An 11516-nucleotide genomic window follows, 5' to 3' on the forward strand; every position below is an offset into this window, starting at 1 on the left:
GACAGCTTTAAGACTTGTGGACTTCAACTCCCAGAATTCCTCCTCTCGCTCTTCATCTTGATGATGTGCGGATGGGCGGGGGGAGGGAGCTGGAACCGGTTCTAAACGGTTCTGTAGATTTGTGGAACCTCTTCTATAGAAGAGGTTAGAACTGGCAGGAACCCACCCCTGCTCCCCTCCCACAAAAAAAAAAATCTTCAAAAGATCCTTGGTGGAAAACACATCATATGAATAACTGACCCCCCCCCCCCCTTCTTAGATGTAAAGTAGCATAGGTCAATCCTTTCAGTCTGTAAATGATAATTAATTGTTAGGTTTTCCCCTTTTTCTTTAGGACAGCAGCGTTTGTGTCTTGGAAAAGAAGCTTAGCTCAGGTAACCAACGGTTAATTCCTTTTTTGTTCTTGGGCAATTTTCTTGTGGAAATATTCATGCTAAGCCCCATGGTAGGAAATCTGCTTTACCGTTTCCTCAGTTCTACAAAGGAATGCAGTTCTGTATTCTGTATCTACTGTACCATTTCCTACAGTTCTGGGTTCCGTAATATTTCTTACTTTTTTGATACTTTATAGCTAATACAATTTGCTAAACTGGCCTTCCCTAATTTTGTGTCTCCTGAGTTGTTGAATTTCAATCCCCATCCTGCTGTGGGTTATGGCAATTGAAGCCCATCCCATGTGGGAACACCAAGCTGAACTCTCTTTGTGCTGGTGTGTAGTTATTAGACATGGCTTGTTAGGGTGATTCTCTTCTATGCTGACTGTTTTACAGAAGAAATGTATGTGTGTGTCCAGAATTTCATGTTAGTCTTTTCTCTGTTGGTGTAAAACCATCTGGTGCATGGACGCGGTGGCTCAGTGGCTAAGATGCTGAGCTTGTTGATCAGAAAGGTTGGCAGTTTGGCGGTTCGAATCCCTAGCGCCGCATAATGGAGTGAGCTCCCATTACTTGTCCCAGCTTCTGCCAACCTAGCAGTTCGAAAGCACGTTAAAAATGCAAGTAGAAAAATAGGAACCACCTTTAGTGGGAAAGTAACAGCGTTCCGTGCGCCTTCGGTGTTTAGTCATGCCGGCCACATGATCACGGAGTTGTCTTCGGACAGCACTGTTTTTTCAGCTTTGAAACGGAGATGAACATATGTGCTAGTCATTCCCTAGAGTTGCGAATGAGGAGCACATATGTGCGAGGGGAACCTTTACCTTTACCTTTAAAACTATCTGGAGAACAAAGTGCTCCTGGACAAGTGCAGGGTAGCACATGGCAGTTGTTAGACTGAATCTGTGGAGCTGCAGTGGTTGAGAGTGGTTGATATGGGTTCTGTCTTATCTACTTATCCAGGCTTAGATGTACAGGCTGTGATTTTTGACTGCAGCGGAATATCCTTTGTGGATTCATCTGGCGCACGGCTCCTTATCCAGGTATCTACGACAAATATGTGTGTTTGTCTCTGTATAGTGGGGAATAAGAATGGAAACATAGTAAGGCTGGAGAAGTAGAAGAGTCAAAATCAATGAGTGTTGAGACTAAATCAAGATTAAAACTCAGAATATCTCTCCAGATGAACTTTCCTTCACTGGAGCCCAAGGGGTCTACCACACCCAGAACAGTACTTGCTGATTTTCAAAAATTAAAAGTACAGCTTATCTTGGCCTCTTCCCTTTTCAGTCTTCATATTAATTCCCTGACTGATCTTCTGCATAACTCAGACTTCCATCCTCCCAACTTAGCACAGTGCAAAATACCAATACTTCTGTATGCTGATGATGCCGCTACTATTACCCAAACCGTTATTGGACTCAAGAGAGCTACTCCAGCAACATTAAAATGCTGTAAGACAAAATAATCTGATCCCTAATTTCCATAACTCAAAACTCCTAGTTTTTGCTCAAGGAGCTATGCAATCCTCTTGGAGAATAGAAGGACACAGTCTAGAACAGGTCAATACATCCAAGTACCTTGGGGTGGTTTTCCATACGAAGGCACATCTGGACTACACCATGCAATCATCCCTTAGGTTCTCAAATGCTACCAAACACTTTTTTTACACAGGCAGAGGACAATTAGTCCCCGTAGCCTTAAAACTCTTTGAGGCTAAAACACTGATGCAAAATCCCTATGGGACACAAATAGGATTTTTTTAAAAGAAAGAGTCTTTAGAAATCATACAAACAAAATTGCTGCAATCCATTTTAGCTAAAACCTAGGAGGACATCAAATGCCTAGTTAGGAATGAGACAGGAATGCCTCAAATTCAGGTAAGTGCCAAGAAGATGATGATAGTTGACTGGTTGAAAATTCAATTCTTCCCAGAGGGCTTGACCCCTTTAGTTCTGATAGACAATTTTCCCTCTCCCTGGAAACAGGCAATATAGCATAAGCTGGCTTTCTATGGATTTTCATCTCCATCTACGTGGAGGGAAGTATGCAGTGGAGTACCCCAAGGCTCTGTTTTGGGCCCAGTACTCTTCAACATCTTCATCAATGATTTGGATGAGGGAGTAAATGGGGAACTCATCAAATTTGCAAATGACACCAAGTTGGCAGGAATAGCCAACACTCCAGAAGATAGGCTTAAGATACAGAAGGATCTTGACAAACTTGAACATTGGGCACTATCTAATAAAATGAAATTCAATGGTGAAAAGAGTAAAGTTCTACATTTAGGCAAGAAAAGTGAAATGCACAGGTACAGTAAAGGTGGTACCTTGCTCAATAGTAGTAACTATGAGAGGGATCTTGGAGTCCTAGAGGACAACCATTTAAATATGAGTCAGCAGTGTGCAGCAGCTGCCAAAAAAGCCCACGCAGTTCTAGGCTGCATAAACAGAGGGATAGAATCAAGATCACGTGAAGTGTTAATACCATTTTATAATGCCTTGGTAAGGCTCACTTGGAATACTGCATCCGGTTTTGGTCGCCACGGTGTAGAAAAGATGTGGAGACTCTAGAAAGAGTGCAGAGAAGAGCAACAAAGATGATTAGGGGACTGGAGACTAAAACATATGAAGAATGGTTGAAGGAACTGGCTATGTCTAGTTTAATGAAAAGAAGGACTAGAGGAGACATGATAGCAATGTTCCAATATCTCTGGGGCTGCCACAAAGAAGAGAGAGTCAAACTATTCTTAAGGCACCTGAGGATAGAACAAGAAGCAATGGGTGGAAACTAAACAAGGGGAGAAGCAACTTAGAACTGAGGAGAAATTTCCTGACAGTTAGAACAATTAATCAGTGGAACAGCTTGCCTCCAGAAGTTGTGAATGCTCCATCACTGGAAGTCTTTAAGAAGATGTTGGATAGCCATTTGTCTGAAGTGGTATAGGGTTTCCTGCCTAAGCAAAGGGTTGGACTAGAAGACCTTCAAGGTCCTTTCCAACTCTGTTATTCTATTCTATTCTATTCCTCACTAGGCTATGATCAAAGCAAACAAGTGGTTACCAATAGAATAAGAGACACGGAGTTCCAGCTAGAATTCACAGGATACTTCTCCACAGAAGAAATCAAATTGCATGGGGTGTGTGGGAACCAGAAAGGTATCTGAAAGACCTGACAATTCCTAAGAATAGAATAGCATTATTTAGAGCCAGACTTAATATCCTCTCTTCAGCATTCCTGCAGGGCAGGCATGATAGAACCCCAATAGCTGAGTGAATGTGTACATGTGGCAATGGGAAGTTGAAGATGATCTCAAGGCCTGTTGCGTTGCAAGTTCTACAGGGACATCAGATCAGCGTTCCTTCTCCCTCTTTTAGAGAGATTTCTGGTGCAGATTCTTTTTTATTTATACGTTTTTCTTTAACATATATGAGTGCCTAGAGAGATTCCTAGGCAGATCAGATAACTTCTACGTGAACCATCTCCTTTAAGGATTCAAATCCAGCCACCACTCGTGCGGTAGCAAAATATTGTGCTGCTGCAGTGGTAATAAGGAAAAAAGACAACTAAAGAACTAAAGACCCTTATTCATATTACTACTTTACTTTTCCGATAATTTCTAGACATTTATTTTAATGTTCAACTTTTGCGCTGACCGTAATAAAAATTGATTCTGGAAAGTACAGATATTTTTAAATTTTAAGATGGCTAGAACCTCACTTGACTCTATGGAAGTTCACTAGACCTTATATTACAATCCCTGAAATATCTTAAGATTTCTTTCCTGATTTCTTGATGGTTCAGTTTTTTGAGGAGGGCAGGATTGATGCTACCTGCAACTTGGGGTGTTGTTGTTTTTTTTTACCCTGGACATTGGAGCAATTCGTTATTCTCATCCTTTAAAGTGGAATCTCTTTTCAACAAAATCAAATCCACCTAGGCCTAGGGCAGGGGTCAGCAACCTGCGGCTCTGGAGCCACATGTGGCTCTTTCATTCATCTGCTGCGGCTCCCTGTCACTCAAAATATGCATCACAACTGCCAATGTGCGACCCTTGCCGGCATGTGATTTATCAAGCTTTGCGACCCCCAGTAGACCAACCACGGATAAATCCAAGAAAAGAAAAGTTTCAGAAGAAAACAGAACACTGAATTCAACTACATAATGCTAGTTTTGTGGCCGCTCAAGAAATAGTCAGGCACCGGAAGGGTTTTTCAGCTCCTGCTATTTTCTTTTCTGTTAAAAATAGGTACAAATGGCTCTTTGAGTGTTTAAGGTTGCCGACCCCTGGCCTAGGGCATTTTGTCACAGGCTGCATGAAAAGGATGGGTGGGCTCTGATAAAAAATGGACAAGGCTACCCTATCTCTCTTTTCCTGGCCCTCCCCAAATGTATTCCATTCCGTTCCATTCCATTTGTCTGTTCTTCCAGAGCTGAAGACTACTAAAGAGACAAATCTCTTTGGCCAATCCCTTTGACCCTGATTCCAGTTGAATCAGAGGGACCTCTTCAAAAGAAACGTGGACTCCTCAGTGTTGGCAGTTCTAGTCCATTGTTCAACTATTAAACTCCATATTTTAAACTTTTTAAAATATATTTTATATTTTAAACATATTTCAAAATTATAAACTCAAACCAGTTCTTTGGTTTGAGCTCAGCAGCAAGTAAAGAAGACAATAAAGGGCTCTCCCTCCCTTCTAAAGACAACAGAACTTCTGTTACATTGGGAGTCTCTCGACATTTGGCTGCTGGACACATCTGGAGTTATAATTATAAGTCAACAGAAGTTTTGAGAACATGCTGTCAGTACTCCTAAACAATGGCTGTTGGGGGGTGGGCAGAGAGGAGGGGACTCTCCTATTCTCCAAATGGCAGCCATAGGGAATAGAAGCAGTTACCAAGCTAATATCCTGGGGTGCCTCTTGTCCCAGATTTTAAGCAATTCTCCTGCAGAATGCTCCCTTCTACAGCCATTTCCTTTGCGTCTTTTTCTGTGCAAGCGAGCAGATTTTCCTAACCGCTCTGAACTGCATCTGCCCATCATTTTTATCTTCTAAGAAACAGAGGCCTTTTTGAAATTGAGAGTGATAATGCAGGCTGGTCCTTGGCTTTGCACCTCACCAGCATCTCACTATTTGAATTGAATGGTTTAAAATGTCAGATGAAGTAAGGATCTGGTCAATGAGTCAGAGTTTTGTCTGCGGTCACATTGGGCCCACAGACATCCAGAATTAGAGCATGATTTTCCACAAAAGAGAAATCTGTTTACATTGCAGTGAAAACATTTTTTTTTAAAGCCATTTGCTTCTCACTCTAGACAGCATTGCCTCACGCATCTGCATTGTGCTGGATAAGTTTAAATAATGTCCGTCTCCCCTTCACGCTGCCCTTTGAGAAGGATTATAATTCATCAGGGCCTAAATAGGTTGTTTTTTAAAATGTGATATTAACAAATGAACTAGAGCCGTGCCTTTTTATACTGAATTGGAAAAACAGCTGCTCCCAGTATAATAGACTCCTTATAATAGGCTATGGGGTGGAACACAAACTATGTCACCTCCTTGTGCCAGAATTAATAAAAGATCATTGTGAAGGCCGGATCTTGGTCGTCAGATTGATGCTACGGTGTACCTTGTGGTGGGTGGAAGCCCTCACGTCAGCTTCTTTACAAATGTTTCCTTGCCTTTTAGGTGTGTGTGGAATGTCGAAAAGCCGGCATACAGATACATTTGTCGGCCTGTAATGGTGAGTGAAGTAAGACATGCCATCAATCTTCCTATCATTCTAGTTCACTGTTCCTCAGTCTGATGGCCTTCAGAGGCATTAGACTAGAACTTCAGTGGTGTCTAGTTGAAATCCCTTATGGGAGCTTTAGTTCAAAGATAGTATGCAGGGAAAAAGCTAGCCTAATTTACTTTTTTTCTTTTTTTTCCAAAATCTGTTAAGAAGTTGTCTATTTCCTCAGGAAAGGGTATACATTTTTCAACGAGTGGGATTGCGCCACTTCACTTGTTCCTTAAAAACAGAATCAAGAGGGCCACCGTCAATTCCCTCAACGGGAAGCCCAAGAAATACATGTACAATCAGGGGTGGGCTGCTGGGGGTTCGCAGGGGTGTGGGAGAACCTCTAGCTAAGATTCTGTGCAGTCCAGAGAGCCCCCAAATCCCACTCCTGGCTGGCCCTGCCCACCCCACCCCTCCCCCCCAGGAGTCCCCACGCGGCCCATTTTGCATGCCAGTAAGTGCAGGGTGCACACAGAGGCTCGGGGGAGGGTGAAAAACAGGTCTGCTGGAAGTTTGGGAAGGCCAGAAACAGGCCCATTTCCGGCCTGCAAAGTACCTCCGGAGCCTGGGGAGGCTCGAAGAAAGCTTCCGGAGCCTAGGGAGGACAAAAACGCCCCACCCCCCCTGTGGTGCAGGAGGCTGACTAGGCCACGCCCACCATGGCCACACCCACCCAGCAACCGGGCAGAGAACCCCTTGCTAAAATTTTTGAAACCCACCCCTATGCAAGAGGGATCCTCTACATTTCCTGCATGGATAGATTCTCACATACAAATGGAGCCATTTGGGTGATGGAGCCAATGATCTGATGCAGACCCAGAGATCTATGGCAACAAATCTGTGGATTTGTTTCCAACCAATCACCTAACTTGGCATCAAAGCCAAAGAGATGAGCTGAAGGTTGAGTGATTGCAGCACCATTTTATTATATCTGGATTTTTTTTTAAAAAACCCAGCCATTAGCAGTTGTGGAGGAGGGTGTCATGTGATAGTAGATGCCCATCTCTAGATCTGTGGTCTACTTGTGTTGAATCATCCCTCCCATCCCTTACAGCCTTTTAAATAGACTTTGTAAGAAACCACCTGAACAATCAGTTTCATCCAAGGGATCTGATACGTCAGTCAAAAGTGCAAAAGGCAGCACCACATGCCACTTGCAAAGCAAGCTCCGCCCCTTTTGTATGCTCAAGCCACATCACCACACACGTATGGAAGTGGTGGAGCTGCATTTGTTATTTGCTCTCCGTCCATGGGTGAGCTGCTACAGGTTCGCCCAGGTTCAGGAGAATCCGTAGCTAACATTACGGTTCAGAGAACCTCCAAATCCTGGTCCCGCCCCCCCCCCCCATCCCAGGAGTCTCCATGCGGTCCATTTTGGATGTGAGAAAGTGCAGGGGCCCCGCGGAGGCTCGGGGACGGGGGGGGAGGAGTTCTGGAAGGCAAGAAACAGGCCCATTCCCGGCCTCCAGATGACCTTTGGAACCCAGAAAGGCAGTTTTGGCCCTCCCAAAGGTTCAAGGAAAGCCTCTGGAGCCTGGGGAAGGTGAAAACGCCCCTCCCTCACCGTTGTGACTAGGCCACACCCCCTATGGCCATGCCCACCCAGCAACTGTGCAGAGAATCTGAAATTTTTGAAGCCCACCCCTGTACTCCATCCCTACCCCACCCCACGCAGGTAGTTCTCAGCTTACAGTGGCAATAGGGACAGGATTTGCCATCACCAAGCACATCAATCATAATGGGTGACGCGTGACACCACATAACAATCGTAGCACCTTAGCTGCTGCCATTAAGGAAGGCAGGCACCTGTTTGCAACTTCCTGCCAGCTTCCTGAATTGACTTCCTGTGGGGGAGAAGGGGTTCTTGACAGCTGACATGCAACAGGGCTTTCTCACTGCCCTCCTCAGCTCTCCTGGATAGAATGCTGGAACAACAATAAGCTCAAGTTGTTTCCAACTGGTTTATGAGAGATTGGACCTTGGAAAGAGCAGTGATGCAGAAGTGCTTCAATTTGATCTGAAGGACCAGTTTACTCACCCGTGTAATTACAGCCTCGGACTTTTTTCAAGATCCCATGATTTGTGGATAAGGGTCATGTACGGATTCTGTTGTGTTGTGGAGGTAGGAAGGGACCATCCCTAGTGTGAAGGAACTGTGCATATGCAAGTCCCCACAGGTGGCATGAGACCTGAGTGTCTTCTCTTTTCTTCTTATCCACCCAGCCAACGTCCTACAGACCTTGCGTTTTTGTGGCCTCATGCATCATCTCACCCCTCAGCAGATTTTTGTCACCGTTCATGACGCAGTTTCCTACCTCCAGCAAACCACGGTAAGGGTCCGAGAGTCAGCAGAGAAAACAAGGAAGCCTCTCTCTCCTCTTGGTTTCCGTTCAGGCTGTTGTGTGTGGGAGCCTGGGGGAGGAAAGGGAGCGGGGCTGGGCACCTGTAGCCCAGCTCTCAAAATAGCACATCACTGCCATTCAGTGTCCCACTCATGAGATAAATCTGTAAATACAAGCAATTTAGCCTGAGGCTTATTTCCTATATTTGGAGTCTTGTGTTTAATGAGAAGAGTTTTACTTGAAGCAATCCCCACCCCACAGTTCTGGTGAACTAGCCATATTTGCTCCTTCAAAGGCTATTTAGAAGTACAGGTAGTCCTCAAGTTACGACCATAATTGAGCCCAATATTTAAGTTGATTAAGTAGCTAAGGGAAACCTTTGTTAAGTGAGTTTTGCCCTGTTTTACCATTTTTTCTTGCCACAGTTGTTAAGTGAATCATTGCATTTGTTAAGTTAGTAACATGGTCGTTAAGTCAATCCGGATTTCCCCATGGACTTGGTTTGTCAGAAGGTTGCAAAAAGGGATGACACGACCATGGGACACTGCCACTGTCATAAATATGAACCAGTTGCCAAACCTCTGAACTTGGATCACGTGACCATGGGTGTGCTACACTGGTGTACAATGGGTGTAAGTGTGAAATCATAAACGGTGAAATCAATTCCCCCCCTTCCCCCTGATTCTGTGGTTGTGGCTTGGTGAGGAATGTTAGCTGACTGAGTGGGTGTGGCCAACTATTTTTTCACTTTTTAAAGCATTTCTTTCCTGCCAGTTCAGGCAAATAAGCAGGAAAAAAATGCTTTAAAAGTGGGGGGGAGCTTGCGAAGATCATGTAGCTCAGCTGCAAGCCGCGTAATCGTTGGAAGCTTTTACCCTGTTTTTTAAAGCATTTTTTTCCTGCCTATTTACCCGAACCGGCAGGACAAAAATGCTTTAAAAAGTAGAAAGGAAGCTTCCAACAATCACACGGCTCACCCCTGGTCATAAGTCACTTTTTAAAGTAAATTTGAATGGTCAGTAAATGAACTGTTGTAAGTCGAGGACACAATCATTATTTCCAGGGATAGAAGGTTCAAATCACCATCAGAATCCAACTGCTACCCTTAGCAGGGATTGCATCCACTGGGGGAATCTCTGCACTTCACTGAGTAGGCTTGAAGCATAGAATTCCTCTATGGAGATTCTCAGTCATCCAGGCAGTGGTGGGTTTCTACCGGATCACACCGGATCGTGCGAACCGGTTGAAGAATGAACCCGGAAGTAATTTCCGGCCCCGCCCCCTTGGCGTTTTTTTTGCATCGGGGCTGACTCCCTGCCGCCACTGCTGTTCCTTGTCTTCTGGCCCGTTTCCCAACTGGCCTTTCCTCGCTTGGAGGGCTTCGGAGGGAAGCTTCTGCAGAAGCCCGGGTGAGTGACAACAAGTTCCCGCCGTTACGAAGTCTCGGAGGCTGTAATTTTCTGAGCTGTGCGCGCGCGCCTGTTTTCCACGGCGTGGAGCAGCAGCGAGGCTCTGCGAGGCCGGCAATGACTCAGGATGCCATCCGGGAAGACGAGGAACGCGAGGGGGGACCGTTGACGGCCTTCGCAATCATCCCTCGCCTCGCAGAGCCTCGCTGCTGCTCCACGCCGTGGAAAACAGGCGCGCGCGCACAGCTCAGAAAATTACAGCCTCCGAGGCTCAGAACGCTTCGGAGGGAAGCTTCTGCATAAGCCCGGCCGAGTGACAACAAGTTCCCGCCGTTACGAAGTCTCGGAGGCTGTAATTTTCTGAGCTGTGCGCGCGCGCCTGTTTTCCACGGCGTGGAGCAGCAGCGAGGCTCTGCGAGGCCGGCAATGACTCAGGATGCCATCCGGGAAGATGAGGAACGCGAGGGGGGACCGTTGACGGCCTCCGCAATCATCGCTCGCCTCGCAGAGCCTCGCTGCTGCTCCACGCCGTGGAAAACAGGCGCGCGCGCACAGCTCAGAAAATTACAGCCTCCGAGGCTCAGAACGCTTCGGAGGGAAGCTTCTGCATAAGCCCGGCCGAGTGACAACAAGTTCCTGCCGTTACGAAGTCTCGGAGGCTGTAATTTTCTGAGCTGTGCACGCGCGCCTGTTTTCCACGGCGTGGAGCAGCAGCGAGGCTCTGCGAGGCGAGCGATGATTGCGGAGGCCGTCAACGGTCCCCCCTCACGTTCCTCGTCTTCCCGGATGGCATTTGGAGTGATTGCCGGCCACACAAACCTCGCTGCTGCTCCACGCCGTGGAAAACAGGCGCGCTCGCACAGCTCAGAAAATTACAGCCTCCGAGACTTCGTAACGGCGGGAACTTGTTGTCACTCACCCGGGCTTCTGCAGAAGCTTCCCTCCGAAGCCCTCCAAGCGAGGAAAGGCCAGTTGGAAAAGGGGCTTTGCTCCTGCTCTGGGCTGGAGGCTTCCCTCCGAAGTCTTAGGATGTTCTGAGGAGCCCCCCAAGGAAAAACGCCGCTGCCAGGTAGTTAAAAGTACCTCTCTGATTCTGTCAGACTCTGTCAGTCTCTCTCTGATTCCCTCTCTCACTCCCTCTCTGTTCCTCTCTCTGTCTGTCTGTCTGTCTCACTCACACACACACACACACACTGTGGTCACCTTGTTGAGTGTTCCATTCACATTTGAAACACTCAACAACTGGCCTGCATTTATGGTATTTTGCAGCATTCTGCAGTCATAGGACCAAAATATATGGTTAAAAGCATATATTTTGGTCCTATGACTGCAGAATGCTGCAAAATACCATAAATGCAGGCCAGTTGTTGAGTGTTTCAAATGTGATTGGAACACTCAACAAGGTGACCACAGTGTGTGTGTGTGAGTGAGACAGACAGACAGACAGAGAGAGGGAGTGAGGGAGGGAATCAGAGAGACTGACAGACACACACACACACACACACACACACACACAGAGACAGAGAGGGGGAGGGAGGGAGAGAAAGATAGAGAGACACACACAGAGTGAGTGATTAAGTGAATGAGTGAGAGACAGACACACCCACA

General features: G+C 46.2%; 1 protein-coding gene across 1 annotated transcript in view; it reads left to right on the forward strand.

The window, feature by feature from the left end:
• The window catches only part of LOC309383548 (solute carrier family 26 member 10-like), a gene marked incomplete at its 5' end in the record, with an annotated part of 41538 nt that overhangs the window by 26397 nt on the left and 3625 nt on the right, over positions 1 to 11516 (forward strand). Inside the window, 4 exons of the mRNA XM_081936244.1 lie at positions 335 to 374; positions 1338 to 1417; positions 6064 to 6118; positions 8381 to 8487. Coding sequence (XP_081792370.1) covers positions 335 to 374; positions 1338 to 1417; positions 6064 to 6118; positions 8381 to 8487 — 282 coding nt within the window. The remainder of the gene's footprint in view (positions 1 to 334; positions 375 to 1337; positions 1418 to 6063; positions 6119 to 8380; positions 8488 to 11516) is intronic.

The sequence above is a fragment of the Natrix helvetica genome (assembly GCF_964273705.1).
Source record: "Natrix helvetica genome assembly, chromosome: 1".
NCBI lineage: Eukaryota > Metazoa > Chordata > Lepidosauria > Squamata > Natricidae > Natrix > Natrix helvetica.